Source organism: Sebastes fasciatus, chromosome 13 (genome assembly GCF_043250625.1).
Source record: "Sebastes fasciatus isolate fSebFas1 chromosome 13, fSebFas1.pri, whole genome shotgun sequence".
Classification (NCBI taxonomy): Eukaryota; Metazoa; Chordata; class Actinopteri; order Perciformes; family Sebastidae; genus Sebastes; species Sebastes fasciatus.
The window spans coordinates 18,952,736-18,977,581 of NC_133807.1; the positions used below are offsets into that span (position 1 = coordinate 18,952,736).

General features: G+C 39.6%; 1 protein-coding gene across 1 annotated transcript in view; it reads left to right on the forward strand.

Annotated features, from left to right (window-relative positions):
- The window catches only part of LOC141781548 (hemicentin-1), a 35,346-nt gene that overhangs the window by 1,736 nt on the left and 8,764 nt on the right, over positions 1-24,846 (forward strand). Inside the window, exons 2-18 of the mRNA XM_074657368.1 lie at positions 1,176-1,451; positions 1,527-1,853; positions 3,467-3,703; positions 4,170-4,397; positions 4,915-5,151; positions 5,618-5,845; positions 5,924-6,187; positions 11,502-11,762; positions 11,845-12,003; positions 13,723-13,941; positions 14,047-14,289; positions 15,024-15,225; positions 18,673-18,689; positions 20,700-20,975; positions 21,052-21,372; positions 21,489-21,746; positions 22,348-22,499. Of these exons, the coding sequence (XP_074513469.1) occupies positions 1,176-1,451; positions 1,527-1,853; positions 3,467-3,703; positions 4,170-4,397; positions 4,915-5,151; positions 5,618-5,845; positions 5,924-6,187; positions 11,502-11,762; positions 11,845-12,003; positions 13,723-13,941; positions 14,047-14,289; positions 15,024-15,225; positions 18,673-18,689; positions 20,700-20,975; positions 21,052-21,372; positions 21,489-21,746; positions 22,348-22,499 (3,905 nt within the window). The remainder of the gene's footprint in view (positions 1-1,175; positions 1,452-1,526; positions 1,854-3,466; positions 3,704-4,169; positions 4,398-4,914; positions 5,152-5,617; positions 5,846-5,923; positions 6,188-11,501; positions 11,763-11,844; positions 12,004-13,722; positions 13,942-14,046; positions 14,290-15,023; positions 15,226-18,672; positions 18,690-20,699; positions 20,976-21,051; positions 21,373-21,488; positions 21,747-22,347; positions 22,500-24,846) is intronic.

Consider the following 24,846-nt stretch of genomic DNA (forward strand, 5'->3'; position numbering starts at 1 on the left):
AAAAAGTGAAAGGGCATTTCTTTCTTCATAACCTACCGCACTACTAGATGTCTTCTCAGTGGGAAACACTGCATGTGTATATGATGATGATACACAAAATGCTTTAACTCTTCGACACATCAGGAAAACCAGGATTTTAGAGATGAAGGGTTGATGCTTACTTGGAGTTAAGTCGAAATTTGTCAACCTTTTTATTACATAACTACAGTGATAAAAGTCTCTGTTTTGCTGAGTGAAAAGTCAAGAAAGTCATTAGTCTTCTGTTGTCTTACAATGAATACAATGAATGCATTTATTTAGAATACTGGTATCAGGAAACAGACCCAACACAACTGTAGTGGCGTTTGCTTAAAGAAACAATCTTTCCAACTTAAAGGTCACATATGGAGGTGAGTGCCTCCTCTTAGTTATCGAGTCTAAACAACACAATGTCTGTCTCCAGCCTGCGTCTACAAGCTGTCTTATAACCTCTCTGGTTAGACAGGTCGGGACATCTTCAATTTGCTGACAAAGTAAGGGAAAGGACTAAAACCAAACACTGGCTCTAGAGAGGACCGTTCGCGTTTTCAAGTCGGCCACCTTAGTTCTCCTACACGCTTGGCACGCGGGAGAAGTTTCAGCAGGTTGCAATCTGCACCGCTAGATGGCGCCAAATCAACCCGTTCTCACTCCCAACTCGTGATTATACCGCCATTTGGTAAGTGCCCCTCGCCTTAGTGACAGTATGTGATGAACCGGGCTTTCATCTAACTCCAATGTAAACCCATACGTTCTTCGACGGTCGGAGCAAGTGACGGAGTATTAATAGCGAGACAGTCCGTTCAGGGTGGGCAGGCGGGAGGGAGGGGTGGTGGATGGGTCAAACGAACACAAGACTTTCAACCCGGAGACCGCTGTTCGTGTCCCGTGTGAAACTAAAAGTAATGTTGATGTTGCGTCGGCCTCCGATACCGAGAGGGAATGACCAAGCGGCGGTAGTTGACAAGTTGGGAGTGAGAATGAGTTAGCCAAATCCTATACACACTGGACCTTTAAGCTATTTTTCACCACATACAGCTTCCATGAGACTTTGACATACAGTTGTTGAATTAATGACCTTACTGATGACACATAAAAGGCAATGAAATGTTTCTCTTGTGGCATCTATACATGACACATACACTCCCATGCTGTAGGTGTGCGTGCCTCCTGTCCCATTGAGTTGAGCCCCCCCAGTGTTGTGGTGAGATATGGAGACTCGGTGTCAGTCAACTGCAGCACGTCGGAGAGCCTGTTTGAAGGGATGGGCTGGGAGGCTACAGAGGGAGGCATCAGTCTGGACAAGGTCAACCATATGGTCTGGACTGTGCCGAGTCTCACAGAGTGGACCATCTCCCCCTACTGCTACATCAACCCTGCATCAGAAAGTCAGTTTGAACAGTGCACCCAGAAACCAAAAGTCGTACTTTACAGTAAGTATTGCTCATTTGGCACAGAATCCGATACTTTGTGTACTATGTGTCTGATAACGTCTGCTTTTCCTCCAGCATTCCCAGATAACATCAGTATCCGCTCCAACAGCAGCGCAGGTGGTGTGATGAAAGAAGGGGAGGAATATCACTTCACGTGTGACGTCCACAATATAGCTCCTGTTCAAAACCTCACTGTGAGGTGGTACAGAGGAGATGCACTAGTCCACACGGATACTGTTGACAATCCCAGTAAGAAACCAGAGAATCACACATCTGTATTCAGCTTCAAACCGAACAGACAAGACGAAGGAGCCACGTTCAGATGTGAGGCACATCTGGACCTGAGGCCAGAAGGACCACAACTTAATGCATCTTCACAAGACTATAATATCACAGTTTACTGTAAGTATGTCATCTGTGTACTCACCACTCACAAATATGCCCCCAGAGGCATACAGTATTTAGGTCATTTAAAATGGGCAATTTCAATGTCTGTTATGTTTTTCTATACTATTTTCACTGGAGCTGCAACGCTTATTCAATTTTTAATAATAATAATAATAATAATAATAATAATACTCACAACATACTGTAATAAAATTACTTTTTTGTATAGAACCTTTCATTCAAGAAATGCAGCACAAAGTGCTTTACAATCAAGGAAAATATAACAAACATAAAAAGAAAACCATAATTAATGGAAAATAAGAAATAAAATAAAACACACTTGATAAAATAAGATGAAACTGGATATAAGATTTAAAAAAAAAAGAAATAACAGCATCGTATTGCTGCCACACCAGTAAAAAAACGGATCAGTATCATGTTATAACATGAAAAGTTTATTGTTATAACAACATATTTTCACGTTATTACAACATACAATCTTATCACGTTATAACAAGAAACTTGTTATAACAATATGCTATTTATCTTGTTATAACGTGAAACATTTCATGTTAAAATGTGATAACTTATTGTTTTTCACGTTGTAACAAGATTATCACTTATATTGTTGTAACGTGAAATCTTTCACTAGAGCTGTGAAGGTTAATGGGATAATAAAGCATTAACACAAATTCGTTTTAACGCCACTAATTTATTTAACGCATTAACGCAACTTTTGATTTTTAGCTAGAGTGAAGATACTGACAAGAAATCCATTGGTATCAACCATGTCATACTAGCTTGTCGCGAATAGTAATAAATAATAAATAACGCTTCAAACTTGCGCTAAATTTTGGTGAAGAAAAACTGTCATGGCCATTTTCAAAGGGGTCCCTTGACCTCTGACCTCAAGATATGTGAATGAAAATGGGTTCTATGGGTATCCACAAATCTCCCCTCTACAGACATGCCCACTTTATGATAATCACATGCAGTTTGGGTCAAGTCATAGTCAAGTCAGCACACTGACACACTGACAGCTGTTGTTGCCTGTTGGGCTTGAGTTTGCCATGTTATGATTTGAGCATTTTTTTTATGCTAAATGCAGTACCTGTGAGGGTTTCTGGACAATATCTGTTATTGTTTTGTGTTGTTAATTGATTTCCAATAATAAATATATACATACATTTGCATAAAGCAAGCATATTTGCTCACTACCATGTTGATATGAAGAGTATTGAATACTTTAAGGTACATATTGAACAGATAAGAAATGTGCAATTAATTAGTGATTAATCGCGATTATGTATTCTAATCGATTGACAGTCCTAGTTATAACAAGATAAATAGTATATTGTTAGAAAAGTTTCTTGTTATAACGTGATCTGTTTCTTTTTCTGGTGTGGCAGCAGTACGCTGATTAAAACAATCGTTTTAAGTTCTAATTTTCACTCTACTATAATACGATTTCAGGTAGTGTAGCTGTAAATGATCTTACATGTCTAAATGTCTAAAAGGAGAAAACACCAGTATTTCAGTCAGTTCTTCGTGTCTGATGTTTGTCTCAGCTGCTTTTAATCTGTAAAATTAAAGTCAAATAAATTGTTGCTGTGTCTGCTTCTCTTTAGTTGGACCAGATGTACAATGTTCTCCTGGTGAACCGGACAAACTGGAGTTACTGGAGGGAAAAACACTGGAGAGTCAATGCACCGTGACAGGAAATCCCAGCCCCGAAGTCAAATGGCTGAAAGATGGACAGCCCACAAACTCGTCCGTCGCTCTGACCCGGAACGATGCAGGCCTGTACACCGTTAAAGCTGAGGGAGCCAAATTAACCGTAAAGACACTCTGGGTTCTCATACTGTGTGAGTGTCACATCCCGTCATCAGCACAAACAGCAGCATAGATATTTAAAATAAATAAATATAAACATACATTTGCATAAAGCAATTATATTTGTCCACTCCCATGTCGATTAAATACTGGACAAATCTCCCTTTAATTGAAAAATGTGTGATTAATCGTGATTAAATATTTTAGTCAATTGACAGCACAAATAAAAATACATCATTTTTTATATATATATAAATTGATCATATGTTTTGTATGTAAAATCCTCTAGTGAAGTAAAAAATTACAATATTTGCCTCTGAAATGCAGTGGAGTAGAAATATAAAGTAACAATATAAATATTCAAGTAAAGTTCAAATATCTCAAAATCATACTTAAGTACAGTACTTGAGTAAATGTACTTTACATTCCAACACTGGCTATAGGTGATGTATTGTTACTACACTCTAAGTCTAAAGTACAAAGTGTTTTTGCTCTCAGATGGTCCAGAGTTCAACTGTCCAAGCACTTACACAGCACTGGAGGACGCTCCTCACAACTTCACCTGCACCGCGGCGGGCTATCCTCAACCTGACATCACCTGGTCCAAAGATGGCGAGGAGAAGAGAGTCCCAGACAACCTGAAAAGAAGTGATGCAGGGCAGTACTTGATCACAGCTTCAAGCAAGCTGTCAAGCGTCAACCTCACAGTGGAGATTAATGTCATATGTAAGTGATTTTGATGACAATATTTGTCATTGTTTTGTGTTGTTAATTGATTTCCAATAATAAATATATACATACATTTGCATAAAGCAAGCATATTTGCTCACTACCATGTTGATATGAAGAGTATTAAATACTTTAAGGTACATATTGAACAGATAAGAAATGTGCAATTAATTAGTGATTAATCGCGATTATGTATTCTAATCGATTGACAGTCCTAGTTATAACAAGATAAATAGTATATTGTTAGAAAAGTTTCTTGTTATAACGTGATCTGTTTCTTTTTCTGGTGTGGCAGCAGTACGCTGATTAAAACAATCGTTTTAAGTTCTAATTTTCACTCTACTATAATACGATTTCAGGTAGTGTAGCTGTAAATGATCTTACATGTCTAAATGTCTAAAAGGAGAAAACACCACTATTTCAGTCAGTTCTTCGTGTCTGATGTTTGTCTCAGCTGCTTTTAATCTGTAAAATTAAAGTCAAATAAATTGTTGCTGTGTCTGCTTCTCTTTAGTTGGACCAGATGTACAATGTTCTCCTGGTGAACCGGACAAACTGGAGTTATTGGAAGGAAAAACACTGGAGAGTCAATGCACCGTGACAGGAAATCCCAGCCCCGAAGTCAAATGGCTGAAAGATGGACAGTCCACAAACTCGTCCGTCGCTCTGACCCGGAACGATGCAGGCCTGTACACCGTTAAAGCTGAGGGAGCCAAATTAACCGTAAAGACACTCTGGGTTCTCATACTGTGTGAGTGTCACATCCCGTCATCAGCACAAACAGCAGCATAGATATTTAAAATAAATAAATATAAACATACATTTGCATAAAGCAATTATATTTGTCCACTCCCATGTCGATTAAATACTGGACAAATCTCCCTTTAATTGAAAAATGTGTGATTAATCGTGATTAAATATTTTAGTCAATTGACAGCACAAATAAAAATACATCATTTTTTATATATATATAAATTGATCATATGTTTTGTATGTAAAATCCTCTAGTGAAGTAAAAAATTACAATATTTGCCTCTGAAATGCAGTGGAGTAGAAATATAAAGTAACAATATAAATATTCAAGTAAAGTTCAAATATCTCAAAATCATACTTAAGTACAGTACTTGAGTAAATGTACTTTACATTCCACCACTGGCTATAGGTGATGTATTGTTACTACACTCTAAGTCTAAAGAACAAAGTGTTTTTGCTCTCAGATGGTCCAGAGTTGAAGTGTCCAACCACTTACACAGCACTGGAGGACACTCCTCTAAACTTCACCTGCACCAAGGCGGGCTATCCTCAACCTGAGATCACCTGGTCCAAAGATGGCGAGGAGGTGGTGCTCCCAGACAACCTGAAAAGAAGTGATGCAGGGCAGTACTTGATCACAGCTTCAAGCAAGCTGTCAAGCGTCAACCTCACAGTGGAGATTAATGTCATATGTAAGTGATTTTGATGAAAACACCTGAATATCTACTGTCAGTATCTGCTTTACTCTGATTTTATATTGTTGCCTCTAGACCCGCCATCGCCGATAGTTGAGCTTGAGGACTCTGAAGTTGACGTTGGTTCCACTGTGGGACTGAAGTGCGCCTCTACGGGCAACCCACGACCACAATACGTGTGGAGTTATTACCGGACCGACAATGTGATAGAGGAAACTGACGATGGAGTGTCCCGTCTGCACATCCACAACGCTACTGCATACAACATGGGCTCCTACACATGTAACGCCTGGAACGACGCAGGAAATGTCTCTAAAACAGTCAGAGTCACTGTAAAAGGTAGGCTCAATATAATGTAACCAGTGGGATAATGCAATAATTTAAAGAGCTTGACTCATCGGTAGCCTGCTCATTACATTATTACGTCTAACTAGAGAGATGCTGTGTTTTGTTATTGCAATATGATAGTATGTGTGATATAAGTACATCAAGTACATGTTGTAAAATTACCTTACTCCCTTACTTTTATGATAAAATGTATGTGGTTGAATCATAGACTGTAAGAAGTGGACGTAGTCACAGTGATGTCACCCATTGCTTTGTGGACTGCTGTCTTGAGGCCCTGAGTTCGGCATTTTGGCCGTCGCCATCTTATTTTTTTTTGCAACCAGAGGTGACACAAGAGGGTGGAGCTAAGTACAACCGAACGTTGAATGAGACATTTTTAGCAGACCAAAATGTTACAATTAACTTACGTGATCTGAAAACACACTATTAGAGGACTACTCCCGGACTGGACAACGCCGTGGTAGCGACCTGTCAATCACAAGGTAGCCACGCTCTAAAGCATACCCTGCTTTGTGGTCTATTTGACTCTAAATGGGACCATAATTTACTAAATGAACATCATGCTGTATTGAAGAAGACTGGAAACTAGTGATTGAGACCATAAACTCATGTTTACAATGTTTACTGAGGTAATAAACCAAGTGAGAAGTAGGCTCATTTTCTCATAGACTTCTATACAATCTGACTTATTTTTGCAACCAGAGGAGTCGCCCCCTGCTGGCTATTAGAAAGAATGACAGTTTAAGGCACTTCTGCATTGGCTTCACTTCTCAGACCCGGAGGTCACCGCCTGGGTTGAATATTGTAATATCAGTTTGTTTTTTTAGCATTGACCAAATGTCAGAGGAAAAGGAAACACTGGACTGTCCTCATCTTCACGGTCACAATCTCTAGATCTCGTCTTCAGGGATGTATTTTGTCATTTTCCGTTAAGACATTACAGACACCTCTGCAGTTTGCACACAGCATCAGGAATGTTGTAAAATCAATCGGAAATGTAAATGATTAGCACAATTAAACTCACCTGACAGATCTGCTGAGCAAACATAAGGCTGCATCAGCTGCACAATGCAACAGTGCTTGTCCTCCTGTTTCCATCACTGTTCAATGGCAAGATTGACCGGCTGCCTGGTGCTCAGCATGCTGTGTGTTGAAAGCTCAAATTATTGACATACAAGGGAAACAGTGTTGCACTTCCAATAGATTTTGATTATTTACAGAACAACAGCAGGGATCAGAAATCAATGAACCATCCACTGAGACAGAGCACTGAGCAACCTTTGCACACGCAGACACTGTATGTTGACGTATTAACACATGATGAGAGCTGAGGACTCACCCAGTTCAGTACAACAGCCCTTGTACTTGACGATGTTGCTGTGATAAAGAGACTTCAGGATCTCGATCTCCTTCATCCAGCCATCAGGAACGTGACCGTTCTCTTGTTTCAGAGCCTTCCCTGCCCCGTGCTCTCCTGTCCCATCGTTGGCCAGGTCATACAGGTAGAAAGTCACCTCTTCAAAGTGACCCTGCAGACAGAGCAACCAGCAGTGGATCACTCTCTGGATCGCCATAAAATCTGGTCCAGATGTTCATGTCTCAGGATCAGTTGTTGGTGAACTCTGGTGACCCCCTCACTAATCAGTTCAAAATGTCAATTTGCTCAACAACACTTCCAGAACTTATGACATGCCTATCTTTGCACTTTGAATTTAGTGCTAATTAACAAACGTTACCATTTTAACACTTTAAGATGGGGAACGTGGTAAACTACACCTGCAACCTGTTAGCATTGTCATTGTGAGGATTCAAAGGTTTTGAAATCCTCGCTCTTCTTGAGGTCTCAAAGTTGGCAAGTATGCACTGTAGTTTTTTTGCACACTGAAGGAGTTTCAGTTGGCTTCAACCTGCCAACTTGATCAATCTGTAAAAGCAACAAATTTGGCACAGATGTAAGTTTATACGTTATGAAAAGATACTGTATACAGAAGATATCGGGGGACAACAAATTTGGCCCCTGAGGGCCATGGCAGCTATTTTGTTTGTCAGTTGCCATTCTATTATGAAGGCAAATGTTTCTTTAAAAAGTACCCTTAAAAACATCTGATCTCATCAGCTTGAACACACCTTGGAAACCATCAAAAGTCATAATATCAGTTTTCTGCAACATTTAGGAATATTTAGCGCCTATTTGGTGGCCATTTTGAAAAATGGTTGCCACAGCCGTCAGGGGCCAAATCATGGATGTATTGAAAGAACTGGATACAGCGTTGGATGCATGGCCCCGGTCATTCCTATGAGAGTTGCTCATTGGCGCATGAAGCCTAAATGGCTCGACTTCCGTCTGGAAAAATACCCGGATCTTGGCGGAGTGGCGTCCGCTCGGTCACATGACTTGGTCAAAGGGTCCTAACGTCACGTCACCAAATTTGCAGCGCCCCGATATCTGTATTTTCATAACATATAAACCTACATCTGTGCTTTTATCACAAAATGCACAATTGTTATGAACATTTCAGTTAAGCGGCCCACACTACAAATCATACACACTGCACCTTTAAATGTTACCTTCATATATATCCATCCATCCATCTATCTATCTATTTATAAAACTAAATGGTGCTCTGGTCTAACTTCTAACTTGTTGCCAAGTGGCACAACTGCAGTAGTGTATTTATAGAGCCAGTGGGTGTGAGGAGGGCTGGCAGCAGGCAGTGTTGGGGGGAGGGCTGCTTCCTCTCTGGTGATGAAGACCAGCTAGTTTAGCCTAGCCTAGCTTAGCCTAGCTTTCTCCCAAAAAGTCAACAAGTCGCTTCTGGCTGAGGAGAGGAAGCAGGAGGAGAAACCTCAGAGTCAGCTCAGAGTAGCAGCAGAGAGGCTCGACAGACAGCTGCTGTTGGACTAACTTTATTTAGTTATTTATACAGTAATGGAGGATTTAAAGAGTCTTCGTCTGCTTTCAGTCCTTTTGACTTTACAGCTGCTGTCGCTTTCTAACGGGATCACACCGAGTGAGTTATAACAAAGTTATATTCACCTCTTCTGTGTCGAGATTCAACCGGCTCCTTTACACTTATAAGGAACAGAAAGCAGGATTGTTTTAATCTAGTTATGATTGTTTTGGTCTATTTGTGTAGTATAAGTGATGAGGAGCTGTAACTTAAAGCAACACAGTTAAAGTTATAAAGAGTTAAGAGTGTAAGTGTGTAGCTTTGTGCTTTGAATGGGTGAGTAATGTTGCTGTGAGTGGTGTGTGACTATGAGTCAGAATTGTGTCTTATCTAATCTAATGTTTTATCCTCTCACATCCTGTGTATATTATAGTTTTTCTTGTTAAAATAAGTGTCTTTCCATGTTGTGATTATAACAGTTGTGTGTAATGTGACGCATTTAACTGGTATTAGAGTTTAAGTCCAGCACAAAGAGAATGGTGGGCAGCAGCAAGTGCATACTTTCCTATGGGAGGGTCACATCCTTCCTGAGCCTTTTTCCTGTTGCCTACCGAGACTCTTGTTTTGTTTCACCACAGCAGCTCTGGATGTGGAAATGTTGTGTTAAGATAATGGTCAGCAAGCTTTACTATCATAAGAGACATTTTAGGCAAAAAAAAATATGAAAGCCACAAAACATTTGAGCATTGTGATGAAGGTAACAACGTTTATAGTCTAAGTATATAGTATATAAGTTTAATGCTGTGAGGGCCAAAGAGCAAATGTACTACTGCGTATTAGGGCCACATTGAGGGGAAAAACATCTGAGATTTCCAGGATAAAGTCATAACTTTACGAGAAAAAAAGTTGTAATATTGCGAGAATAAAGTGATAACTTTACTAGAAAAAAAGTCGTAATATTACGAGACTAAAGTCATAACGAGAAAAAAGTTGAAATATTGCGAGAATAAAGTCATAACTTTACAAGAAAAAAAATCTTAATATTGCAAGAATAAAGTCATAAGTTTACGAGAAAAAAAGTCGTAATATTGCAAGAATAAAGTCATAAGTTTACGAGAAAAAAAGTCGTAATATTACGAGACTAAAGTCATAACGAGAAAAAAGTTGAAATATTGCGAGAATAAAGTCATAACTTTACAAGAAAAAAAATCGTAATATTGCGAGAATAAAGTCATATGTTTACGAGAAAAAAAAGTCGTAATATTGCAAGAATAAAGTCACAAGTTTACGAGAAAGAAGGTCGTAATATTGCGAGAATAAAGTCATAACTTTACGAGAAAAAAAGTCGTAATATTGTGAGAATAAAGTCATAACTTTACAAGAAAAAAAAGTTGTAATATTGCAAGAATAAAGTCATAACTTAACGAGAAAAAAAAGTTGTAATATTGCAAGAGTAAAGTCATAAGTTTACGAGTAAAAAAGTTGTAATATTGCGAGAATAAAGTCATAAGTTTACGAGAAAAAAGTCGTAATAATACGAGAATAAAGTCATAAGTTTACGAGAAAAAAGTCGTAATATTGCGAGAATAAAGTCATAACTTTACGAGAAAAAAAGTCGTAATATTACGAGAATAAAGTCATAACTTTACGAGAAAAAAAATCTTAATATTGCAAGAATAAAGTCATAAGTTTACGAGAAAGAAAGTCGTAATATTGCGAGAATAAAGTCATAACTTTACGAGAGAAAAAAAGTCGTAATATTGCGAGAATAAAGTCATAACTTTACGAGAGAAAAAAAGTCGTAATATTGCGAGAATAAAGTCATAACTTTACGAGAAAAAGTCGTAATATTGCAAGAATAAAGTCATAAGTTTACGAGAAAAAAGTCGTAATATTGCGAGACTAAAGTCATAACTTAACGAGAAAAAAGGCGTAATATTGCGAGAATAAAGTCATAACTTTACGAGAAAAAAAGTTGGAATATTGCGAGAATAAAGTCATAACTTTACGAGAAAAAAGTTGTAATATTATGAGGATAAATTCATAACTTTACGAGAAAAAATAACACGTAGAATTACTATTTTATAATATTATGACTTTATTCTCATAATATTACGACTTTTTTCTCGTGAACCTATGACTTTATTCTCGTAATATTATGACTTTATTCTCGAAATCTTTTTTCCTCAATGTGACCTAATACTCCGTCGTACCGTCGTACCATAGACCTACAACAATGATAAATAACAATGAATATGTAAACAAAAAACAGTTATTCATTTCCATTTTTAAAAATCCACAGGGAGCCACAGGAGAAGGGCTAAAGAGACGCATGTGGCTCTGGAGCCGCAGGTTGTAGACCCTTGTGTTAAGATAATGGTTGTACTGGAGAATAATATTTCTACATTCCACAGGTGCCAGAGTAGAATGCCCCATCTATATAACTCCAGACAGGATGGTGATACAATACCAAAGCAGAGGCCAGCTAAGTGCAACATGCAAACCAACATCCACCGACTCCAGCCATGTGAAGGAAATCTACTGGCAGGGCGTCAGAGTTAACAGCACAAGTTGGTTTCCTGACACCGATAAGGACTGGGACCCGAGGCCTGTTTGTACTGCGACGTTTTATGTCGTAGAACCATGCTCGAAACATCTAAACTTCACCCTCTACAGTATGTGTTTCTAACGTTTGTACTTTCACTGTCTTCTTTTAATTTTGAAACAGTCCTGACTATTATTTTCTCATCCCTTAAGAAACACCAGACAGCGTCTCCATCCATCTTGACAACGGGAGCTCAGTGTGGGAGGAGAGAACGTTCCAGCTGCGGTGTGACATCACCAACGTCGCTCCAGCAGAAAACCTCGTTGTGCGTTGGTACCGAGGGAATGAAATCTTCGAACCACTTATCAAAGGTGGGAAATCTTTCCTAAAGGGTAACTTAGGTATTTTTCAACCTGGAACCTATTTTCTCATGTTTTTGTGTCTAAGTGACTGATGGGGACAACAGTTTTTGAAAGTGGTCCAGTATTGAGGGAGGGCGCTGTAACCAGCAGCTGCTAAACGAGCTGTGAGGGCAAGTAAGCAGCGTCACGTCCACTATAAGTGCTTGTTTTTGCCACTGACAGGCTCAGATTGTTATTATAAGTGTCTGACAACATTATGGAAAGGACCCTACAGAGAAATAAAACCTTTTTGTTACCTGACCTTGAGCGAGACTCTTTCCATAATGTCAGACACACATAACAACAATCAGAGCTTGTCGTGGCAAAAACAAGCACTTCTAGTGGATGTAAATGATGGTGCCAGCTTTCCCATATAGCTCCATATTACAGCCTGTGAGCAGCTGCCATCTACAGCGCTCTCCTTCAATACTGGACCACTTTCAGAAATTGTTGTCCCTATTAGTCAGTTAAACACAAAACATGGGAAAATAGGGTCCAGGTTGAAAAATACAGAAGTTACCCTTTAACATAAGTTCTACCTTTTCTGTGAGAACAAGGACGTCTACCAGTGCTACTGTAGCTCAAAACAATACAACATCAACAGACGTTTGCTAACATAAAATAATTATTCCGCATTCATTAAGAGGAACACTTATGGAAGACAAATTGGGAGTTGTATTCACCGAAGTAATGACTGCAGATACTTCACAGCCCTGAAGTGCATTCACTGAGATGATAAACTGTAGTTCAAATTAAATGTGAACATTTGAAGTCAATATTAATTAGTTATCCTAATGATGCAAAGCTTAATTTCCTTTTTCAATCAGATATTGCTCAATAAACAACCAGCATGATTAGTAGGAAATGATTTTCATAAGTATTGTGTGCTGTGAGGGAAGTGTGTTGAAGTGATGATGTTTTGATGTGACATCCAAAAGATCGACCGCAGTATTCAAAAAAGAACAACCTGGTTTCACGCCATCTTATCTAGGGCTGCACAATTAATCGAAATGTTATCGAAAGAGCAACATGGTCTACTGAAATTTTCAAATCGCTTGAGGTGCAATATTTGTTAAAGGCGAAATGTGTGTCTAATTACCATTTTTAATTAAATATAGTGCAAAGATGTCCTGGCCTACAAATCATATACTACAGACTTAAGAAAATATCTTTGTTTGGTACAGATCCCCGCAAAAATGATTGCAAATCATTATTGTCATTGCAATATTAGTCAAAAATTATCGCAATTTTTCCAAAATTGTTCAGCCCTAATCTTATCTCTTACTTGTTTCATCAGTGTTCTCATTTTAAGATACAGAACTCTAAAAATCAGCAAATTCATTATTTGTTTTTGTCTGTCTGTACTCATCACCATGGGGACAAGAAATGCATCATGATATCAACTAGGGGGGCATTCGGAGAGCGCAGACCTCCGCCAAGGCCAAGTGCCCTATCTCGTAATGTTTACCAAAACTGAAAAATGATTTGTGTATCCGCCCTGTGATTCGGATCTGCTCCAAAATGTAATGGCTTCACCCTTCCACCAAGTTTCATGAAAATGGGGCCGCTTGTTTTTCTGTAATCCTGCTGACAAACAAACTGAAACAAAAACATTAACTCCTTGACACAATCTACTTTTAGTCTTTTTCTTATTTTATATTTCCTCCCAAATGTTCATTCATCCATCAGACTCACTGCGAGTGACTGGCTGCCCGCCTGACAACGGCACAGACTGTGACATCAGCGATGTCCGATCGCCGCTGAGCGTGTCGTCGACCATCAGCGTCACTCTAAACAGGACCCAAAACGGAACAGAGTTCAGATGTGAGGCTCAGTTGGATCTTGGACGTGAGGGACCACAGCCTCCTCCAGACATGATGTCCGTTCCTCTGAAAATCTCCGTCTTCTGTGAGATCACACTCACATCTGCTTTACATTACGTTTGTTTTCTTACAGTCTGAAATTGTAAAAGTGCATATTCATACTGTTTTATTGGTGTTTCTTTCTCAACAGATAAGCCCATGATTAACACCACAAAACTTCCAAAGAAGGTCCCGGTGTTCAAAGGTTATCCCGAGGAGCTGGTCTGTGAAGCCGATGGTCACCCGCCTCCAGAGATCAAGTGGGTCTACAGCTCAGACAAACCACCCCACGTTTCTGGAGACAACCTCATCGTGTCTGAAGCCGGCGTCTACAACTGCAGCGCCACCAACGAGGTTGACTCCATGTCCCACGAGGTCGTAGTGATTTTAAAAGGTACCAACACCCTTAATGTAAACGTCTTCCTATGAAATGTTCTAATAGATCTCTTTCCTAAATATATAAAGTGCCGCAGTTGTGAAAGCCAGTAAATATATCCTCCACTCTGCTCCCCTTCATACAAACTATATAAGAACTTTCATGGGTTTCTGTTGCTCAAAACTTTATTTAGATATAATTGTTCTCTGGACAGCCTCAATTTTTTTAAGTAGAAATTAACCTTAAAGGAATACTTCACCCCCAAAATGACCATTTATCTATCAATTACTCATCCCGTGTTACCTTGAGTTCTTGAATATTGAATATTGCAGCAAAACTGCACGAGTTGTGTGAGAGTTTGTAAACGGACAGAAACAAAAAGGCCAGTGGAATGGTTGGAGGTTTATGTAAGTTTTGTTGAAAATGTAATGCTTTTTTTTTTTTAATACACAGTGACTTGTTTTCTGTTGTCAGATGTTATAATTAGAAGGGCTTCCATGTTTTCATTATACAAATACAATTAGCCTCTCTTCCTCATATGTCATGTGTTACAACTGTAAGTAGATAATTAGCATCATTTTCATGATTTTCTTTTTTCTGCATCCACATTGTAAAGTGCATCTTATTGATTTTAGGAATAAACGTTCTCATAAATGTAGTGAAGCATGATAGAAATGGAGACACTTGCATTTATAACAGTTTATTTTGACATTCTTAAGCATTAATATGTTGCCTGTTTGGTTTGATTACAGAGGACTACCTTCCACTCTTAGCTGGATTCGTGGCCGTCACAGTGGTCGCCATCTCCATCGTCTTCGTCTTCATCTACTCAATCTACTACAAGAACACCAAGATGCGCCGCTACAGTCTGAAAAACCCCAAACTCGACACCCCCAGTGGCAACGTGGCTCAAAACGGCTGGGACATGCAGTTCCCAATGACCAAACTGTCTTAGCAGTAGATAACACAGGACGGATAGCTGACCACTCTGAGCTGCACTTCTCTGCCAGAATTATAAGAATGAGCAACCTTGGCTTGAGATGTACCATTTTATATTTACTACTGGATTTGACCTGTTTTCACTGGACACAAAGAAGAGGACTCGCCAGAGAAACTGTTTAGATATTTTTCATGAGCACAAAGGGAATTTAATATGAATGTTTTTTGATCACCTCGGCTTCACTAATGCTTGACCTTTATTTTTATTATGCCCCCTTAATATTCACCCAAACTCAGATCTCAGTATGTAATTATTTTTATAAACCGAACATGATTTTAGCATGCATATAAGAAGCGGTTAACAGTCACTAACGAGCAGTGCACTACGTCTGGCCTCTCTGAAGGTGTGACACATTAAATTTGTGAAAAAGGAGGCCTGCTCTGCTCAATTTGTGGACACTAATGTTTGTGCATACTTTCCATTGAGCCTTTCACTATTCTTTATAAGCCACTCTGCACTTCTTTCTGCCTTCTCAGTGGCTGGCGCCTTGTTGTGCCAAATTGGGCCATGCTCTGGCCTTAAAGGGACAAATTGTCTTGTTCCAAAGTTCTATGCTTTTGTATGAATGACTGCAGGCATTTTAGCCTAATGCCTATCAGAAATGTATATTCAGGAGGATATTTTATGTAAATGAAAAACATTATATTTATTTATGAGAAACTGCAAAGATGGAACAATTTAGTTTGAAAAAACACTGCAGACAGGTTTTTTAAACGTTGCAAACGTTGTAAAAAAAGAAGAAGTCCCATCTGCGATGTTGGGGACATGAAGACATTGTAACACATTTGTGAATACGGCTGTAAATATTTGAGACTGATGTAAAACTGTATTTTATTATTAAAAAAATTTGGCTTTTCAAACAGATTGCTTCTTTATTGAACCCTTACAGCAGGCCTGAATAGGGCTGGGCAATATGATGATATATATATCGTCAAAACCACATAAAAATGTCTATCATACCATTTCTATTGCAATATAGGCTAGGCCTAGGCTTTACTATGTGACTATTACATATATATTATTTATTTAATTATTACCAGAAAACATTCAATATCATGATATACAGTATATTGTTATTGAGATATGAACGTACCTGTATCGTGATGGAAGATTTTGGACATATCATCCAGCCCTAAATGTAAGATCAGAAACACGAGACTCGTTTTGTTGTGTTTTCAAACAATAATACAGTGAATAGCTTATAATAAAAGTTGTTTTGCCTGGTAAATCCACCTCAGAGCACAGACCTGTATTTTAATTTCTGTCTCTTTGGAAGGGATCTAAAGATTTAATATCGAAATAGTTTTTAAAGCTAACGAAGAGGGGGCATGTATCTCCATTTACCTAGGCTGCACCAGCAATATGCTATCCAGCAAACATGTTTGATGTTTCAGAAACAAGACAAAAATCATCCTAATCCTTGTGTTTAGGTGGTTTTGTTAGCCCTACTCCTCAGGAGGGTGCTGTAATCGTACATTTGTGAGCCTGGTTTGATAGCTCAGGGCTTTTGCCCTTTTCTATCCATAGGCAATCATTGAAGGGAGGAGAGAGGAGATGGAGGAGGAACCCAGTTGGTGTTGAGGCAGCATGGCCCATGCCCGGCCAGTTGAGGAGGTAACAAAAATAACACATAACAAAATAAGATTAAAAAAAAATGGAGAGAAAAAAAAATGGAATTAATGAAAAAGAAATAGATTAAAATAAATAAAGAAATAAAGAAATAAAGAAAACTTTAAAAAAGCTAACAACTGGGCAAGATCAATATCATGTGACTGTGTACAGTGTGTGCGCTTGAGAGGGGGTGGCTGGCTGTCAGTCAGATTAAAAAGAATAAGATAAAATAAAGTAAAATAAATATAAATAGGTCGATAGAAGTAAAGAATGATGGATAAAAGGATGGTGTTTAATAAGGTAATGGATAAAAAGATGATGTTTTAAAAGGTGCTGTAAACTGCAACCAGCAGCTTTTACAGCTGGACTGTATGTATGCTGCCTTCCGGTGCCATCGGAAATACTGCTTACATTAAATTACTCAAGAACTACTTCCTACTTGGGAAAGAGGGGGATTTCTGATACTTGAATTGCTGGATGTGACTTTTTTTTGTGTGTGGGGAGTATGGGAATCATGTGGCTGGAAAATGAAGTTTTTTTTCATTCAGGGGAGTGTTTAGTGTTTTAGTGTCTAAGCTAAACTAACTGGTTCCTCGCTCCATTACCGCCAATTAGCTACTGCTGAAAACAAGAGACTGATATCAATCTCATCTAACTCTCTGTAAGACAACCATTTCCCAAAATGTCAAACTATTCCTTTAAGCCACAAGTCCAAGTCCCCGCTAGTGATGTGTCGTCACGAACGAGCCGGCACAAAGAGCCGGCTCTTTTAAGTGAACGATAAGAGCCGGTTCTTTTAAGTGAAGATAAGAGCCGGCTCCCATCCGAGAACCGTTTTTAAAAAATGTTTTTTAATTAATTCAAGGCAGAATGATAGGACGATCTTATCCGCGCCACGGGCACTCCATGCACTGACTGTGACTGAATGGTGTGTTAATGACGTCCGTGCGACCAATCAGGTGATGACAGACAGGGATCATACCATCGAACAGGGAGGGGCGGGGTTGCGCAGCGAGCTGACGGTCTACAGGTACAGAGCAGGAGGGAGAGGAGTAGGGGAAGAGAGAGAGGGATGCTGTGCGTTGCGATGTGATGTGAAGCTTTGCGCTGCGGTGCGTTGCGCTGCGGTGCGTTGCGCTGCGGTGCGTTGCGCTGCGTTGCGCTGCGCTGCGCTGCGCTGCGTTGCGCTGCGGTGCGTTGCGCTGCGTTGCGGTGCGTTGCGCTGCGTTGCGGTGCGTTGCGATGCGGTGCGGTGCACGAATAGCAGACAAGATGCGTGACAGTCGGAAACGAAGCAGCATATAAAATTATGGTATTCTGGAAATTATAAGGTTTAGTATAATTATATTGAATAATTTAAGTGATATATGTGCACACACACTAATCATAGGTCAAAACAGCGCTAAATTTGGCTGAACTATAAAAGGCCGAAGTAGTCAAATGAAGAGCCGTTTGGGAGCCGAAAGAGCCGGCTCTTCTTGGTGAGCTGATCCAAATGAACCGGCTCACTAAAAAGAGCCGGAATTCCCATCACTAGTCCCAAATATGGTGTTGACATGCTAAACTACTGTTCTGATTTCCGACCAACGTCCTCCAGAGACTGCAGTTTACGAGGAGCACGTTAACTGATCACGATAGTGTTCGGGACTTTCTGTGACGTCAGCCTCCAGGTGAAAGGAAACGTACGACTGCGAGGCGACAAGGACCTGGAAACTGGACCATTTATATATTTAATTAAGTCGATAAAGTTTTTCTGGTTGGTGCATCATGAAGTGGTTCCTTATATTAAGCGTCATAGCGTGGACAGGTAACTATTTCCTTGTTACCTTGTTTTTGTGTTCATTAATGTTACTAGTTTCATTATTGTGTCTCAATAACGTTACAGCGTCGTCTCCTCAGTCCAGCCTACGCCCCAGTGTTTGTTTGTTTGTTGAATGCTTAAACCTGATGATCAAATCAGTTTGCTTTTTTTTTTATCAGGGGATCAAAATGTGTAACCATGTTTTGGTGGATCATTTCTAAGTGTTTTTGGACAACTTGCAGATTATCTAACTTTAACATATGTGCATTGTGTCATTATTATTATCCCAAATATCCCATGTCTGTACAAGAGGTGCTGCAGCAAACAAGACATGGATTTGTAGTAAACAAGGCAAATATTGTGATTGTTATGAATATTATTGAACAATTTAAAACCTTTTTCAAGCACCAGAAGGAGCAGGGTCCCACATATTGTTAGTGTAAAAACAAAAAATGCAGTTTTATAATAATAAAAACATGTATTTACATCAGGGGTGTTCACAGTTTGAGACTGTCATGGCACCGCCCTTATTTTACTTGCTTAATTTTGCTCAATTCCTGGATGTCTGTGGGTTCATAAATATGATATTTGATCCCATAGACACTCAACAATTGAGCCAAGATAGCCTAATATTGCTGTTTGACTTCACCTGACTACATCAAATACATAAAAAAAAGGTCTGTCCTATAAGACATGTATTGGTTTCTGACTCTGGGAATGTGGGAAAAACAGTCAGATTCCCCCAAAACTACTGCATCTCTGAACTATCTCTTAACCAAATCACACACGTAGGTTAATGTACCTTAAAGGGAGATCTGTCAAGTATTTAATACACTTATTAACATGGGAGTGGGAAAATATGCTGCTTTATGCAAATGTATGTATATATTTATTATTGGAAATCAATTAACAACACTAAACAAAGACAAATATTGTCCAGAAACCCTCACAGGTACTGCATTTAGCATAAAAAATATGCTCAAATCATAACATGGTAAACTGCAGCCCAACAGGCAACAACAGCTGTCAGTGTGTCAGTGTGCTGACTTGACTATGACTTGACCCAAAACTGCATGTGATTATCATAAAGTGGGCATGTCTGTAAAGGGGAGACTCGTGGGTACCCATAGAACCCATTTTCATTCACATATCTTGAGGTCAGAGGTCAAGAGACCCCTTTGAAAAGGACCATGACACTTTTTCCTCGCCAAAATTTGGTACTGATGGATTCTTTAGGTTTTCTAGCTTTCATATGACACCAGCTTCACTCTAGCTTTAAAACTGAGCCTACAGCTACAACCTCCGAAAGATTGATTGCGTTAATGTGTTAAAGAAGATTGGCTTATAAATTTCATCAATATCTGAGATCATTGAACTGGTTGTTTTAACTGGTGATCACTCTGTAACCCATTCAAAGTTTCCCATGAGCCTTCGCTGGGTCAAATCCAGACAAACTTTGCTATAATGCTGCGAAAAACTGGTCTTATTTCACCCATCAGCTGCTATATACAATACAGACTTAACTCAACTGTACAATTATTTGTGCAATAATTCAACTGTGTAATATTGTCATTAATACTACATTTAGACTGTACATTTCAAGAAATATTCTTATTCTTATTAATACCATACTGGCATTTATATTGAACACACTTCTCAGCATTTTGTATTTGCTTATTTGCACTGTGGTTATTTGTTATATATTGCATGTCTTAATGCAAATATTTGTACATATTTCATATTTCTTATATTCTCATTTTTCTTATTTTTAATTTTAGTGCTTAATTATATTTCTTTACATATATTGTGTTTATAATGTAGCATTATGTATATAATTTACATGGTACATACTCCTTTATTTCTATTTTCTTACATTTCTTTATGTTTATACAAAAGCAACTGTAACGCCCCAATTTCCCCCCCGGGGATCAATAAAGTGTTTCTGAATCTGATAAGACTCTGTTTTGTACATGTCTGCTTGTACTGTAAGCTATAACACATTCTGTGTATTTTTAGGGAAGCCTGTGAGGTCCTCCTGTCCATTTGAGATGAGTCCTGCTAGGATCGTGGTGAGATTTGGAGACCCCATCTCGGTCAACTGTAGCTCACAATTAGACCGTATCGAGTCGATGGGCTGGGAGTCTGTAGTCGGCGGCACGGGAACTCAATTTAATGTCTCTTCTGTTGTCCTGGAAGTAGACTCTGTGAAATCCTGGGAACTGAGACCGATCTGCTTCATCAATCCGCTCGTTGGTGATCAGTGTTCACAAACCCTATCGGTCACCGTTTACAGTAAGTAGTCCTTAACTTCATCTGAAGTGGCCCCTTGTAGCTCTTCATCATTTAATACTTTTATTTTTTTATACAGATCTGCCGGAGAGTGTGTCCATCTCTCAGCCAAGTGAAGCGGACCCCATGGTCGAGGGCGAACAGTACCGCATGCAGTGTGACATTGTTAATGTTAAACCACTAAGAAACCTCACTGTGCACTGGCACAAAGGAAATAAGATCATCGCCACTGACACGTTTGACCAGCCCAGTCCGCGCGATCCAGTCAGTACGTCTTCTTTCTACAATCTGACCGCCCAGAGGGGTGACAATGGAACTGAGATCTGGTGTGATGCAAAGCTGGACTTTTTACCAGATCTCCACACGATCCATTCAAAGTCACGTGAAGTGATCGTGCTGTGTACGTTTTTAATGATTCAACCATCACAGTTGTTAGAGCATATTGGGTGTCCTTCTCTTGATTGTATGTTAATTATTCTGTGTTTTTCTCTCTCTGTCTGTATTTAAATTCCTCAGATTCACCAGCCTTCACCAAGCCTGAAAGTGAGACGCTGGAGCTGTCAGCTCGCAGTGAAATCATTTTAAACTGCACTGCTGAAGGAAACCCAACACCGGTATACAGCTGGCATTTACCACACGCAATACAACGGACCAATCAAAATGAGAATCAACCCGTTTTGACGCCGTCCATTCAGCTTCCAGGCACCTATAACTGCACAGCGTCCAACAGCCAGGGCACCCAGACCAAATATTTCACCGTCATCGAAGCTACAAGTAAGATATTGTTCAAAATGTGATTAACATAGACTGTATATACAGATGGATGACGGATGAAGTGATGCCAAAATATCCCAAATACGACGTCTTTGGAGCCAGACAAATATACTGTATAACAAAGATCACGCCCCGTCCTCATTCGGAAGTATAATGTATTTATATTTTCTTTTGCTAACATTAGATATTTACACAGCTAACAGACATATTTAGCATTACGAAAATGAGTTAGCCAGGGCGTTCGCGAATGTTATCGAGAGAGTGTGTTGCTGAGACAGATGTTTTGGCTTCACTTTTGGGGAGCTGTCATGTCGTCCATCTTTATATCCAGTATCTATGGTCATTACCTTCTCAGCTTGTTTTACTCCATCATCGTCTTGCAGTGTTGATTATTCGATAATTTCCTCATGCTGTTGTTTTCCATCAGGTGGTCAACCTGGAACCACTGCTGGGATTTTAATGGCTGTGTTCTTTGTTTTAATTTTTATTATGGGATGTGTGGTTTATCACAAACAGAGAAACTCTTCTGTTACGAGAGACCAGAGGGTCTGAACAGATGAGCCGAGAGAGAGAATGTAACAAAAACTCTCATCTCCCACAGGGAACTACACAACCATTGCAGCCCTGCTGGGAGTAGGTTTGTCCCTGGGAGCCGTGCTTTTCGTTGGCCTTCTTTTTCTTCTCACACCGGACGGAACTTTTTCTTGCAGCAAAGGCAGCTATATGCCAGGACGGCCTACCTCGTCAGGACCCGTATGAGCCTGACTTTTTAAAAATTCAATTTTGCATGGCTTTACAATGAAAATGGTACCTGTTTTTTTGTGCTTGGATAAATACTAGTATCATGTGTGTTAAAGGCCTAGAGGCATTATCTGTTCTGCATGCTCAGCTGGTGGACTTCTGCTCATGCTTGGTTGCTGTTGCATAATCCAATCAGCTGTCTTTAAAGCTCAACTAATCAATATTACTTTAATAACAAACTGTACATTTACATGCACTCTAGAAATCAGGTGACTTAAGGCCCAGACACACCAACCTGACTTCAGAGAAATAGCGGCGACGAAGGCCGCCTGTTGAGTCGCCTTTGTCTTGGCCAAAAAGTTGCACTCGAACACACCGCAAAGACTACAGCCAACGGCCAACTACCACGTACGTTCTGCGCCTGCGTGAGAAGAAATAAATCTCCACACCAGTAGGTAGTGGTAGTCTGCATTTGTCATTCAAAAAGGGAAACCGGATCCAACATGCTGAACTAGAGCCAACGGTGCGGTACACACCGAAAAAACTAGGCCGACAGACGCTCACCGACGGCCCAAAACTGTCCGACGGCCGACCGCCGGCTTGGTGTGTCAGGGCCTTTAGATAAACCAGAGTACGCAAGTAAATTGAGAACACATTTACATGCACTGTGGTAACCTGTAGGGATGCCCGAGATATATCGGGCTCGATAAATTATCGGCTGATAACCGGAAATGTATATTATTATGTATTATATTATTGGCTGATAATACAAAGCCAAATTACTTTCATTGACGTAACAAGCGCAGCATCTAAACGCTCCGATACGGTAGGTGGTTTAAAGTTTCTTTGCGATCCGCCAATACACACAGAGGAGAAGAGTTACAAGCACAGCACGCTGACTAGAGAGACAAATATTTCATCGCCGGTGTAGATGTTTTTCACAGCTTTAGAGGAAGACAACAATTTAATTGTTTTTAGATGTATTTTACTTGAAAAAATTGTGATTTCAGTTTATCTTTGCTCACTACATCTCCACTACATGGCCCTTCTTACCCTCAGGTGTGCATAAACTATAGGAAATGAACTTCTTTCTAAAATATAAAAATGTGAAATTACCGGTTGTCGTATCGGCCACGAGAATTTGGTAATCATCAGTTATCATATCGGCTGAAAAAAATCCATATCGTGCATACCTAGTAACCTGGATACTGTAATCAGTGTATACAGGCAGCAAGTAAGTAATCAGATGTCTTCCCTACACCCGACCTTATTTTAGACGTTGTAGTGATTCAGCTTCCTGGCTGACCCACTTGTTCAGACTTCTAGAGGCTACGCTGTGTTCACTTTCAGTTTTGGTCTGACTTTGAATGGAATTATTTTGTATAAGCATCGGTACATGTCACTCCTTTCCTCCTACTGCTCTGCTGTCACAACAATTAATACTCTCCCTGTCTGAAGTCTGTGTCCTGCACATGCACGCATGTAAAAAGCTGACTGTAACCTGTTTATTTAGGTGCATGCAAACGCACTGACTTGACCAAATTACTGTTGAACCCAGGAGCATTAATACCCAACTCTGCAGTGCTTTTTAGCTTCTTTCAGCTCCTTGTTTTGGTTTTATGACCTGCATGTTTACTGTACGGTTCAGTCTGAGCCACCTTGAATCAACAGGAATTTGTTTCCAACAACACTACTGATAAACCCACTGTATGCTGCCTGTCCAACACCAAAGTGACAAGATGGTGATGAAATTTAAACATGGTAAAGACACATATTCTCCACTGCATGGTGGAGACTAAAACAGAGCTGAAAGAAGAATCTATAATGGACACAGTAGACGTAGAACATTTATAAGGCCATAGTGGGTCCAGACAGTGGGTTTGTCAGCTTGTTGTAGAGTTGTTCTGCCTCCAAGTGGCCAAAACGTTAATGCTTTGTGTGTTTCTTTGGTCAATCAGTAGCTGCACTCCAGTCTACTTTTATTGATTTAACAAACTGTCTGATGATAATTCATAATAGGTACTACTTAATGGTGCTGATTCAACAGCCATTGTTGCCTTATTGCCTTGTTAATTATCCTTTTTCTTAATTCTAGAAACAACACAAGAGCTCTAACCCCTTTGCACACAAGACCAAATTTTAAAGGGTAACCCTGGTATTTTTCAATCTGGACCCTATTTTCCCATGTTCTGTGTCTAACTGACTAATAGGGACAACAATTTCTAAAATTGAGGGAGAGCGCTGTAGACGGCAGCTGCTCACGGGCTGCAATATGGTGCTATTGGGGCAAGCTGGTACCGTCTTTTACATCCACTAAAAGTGCTTGTTTTTGCCACGACAGGCTCTGATTGTTATTATA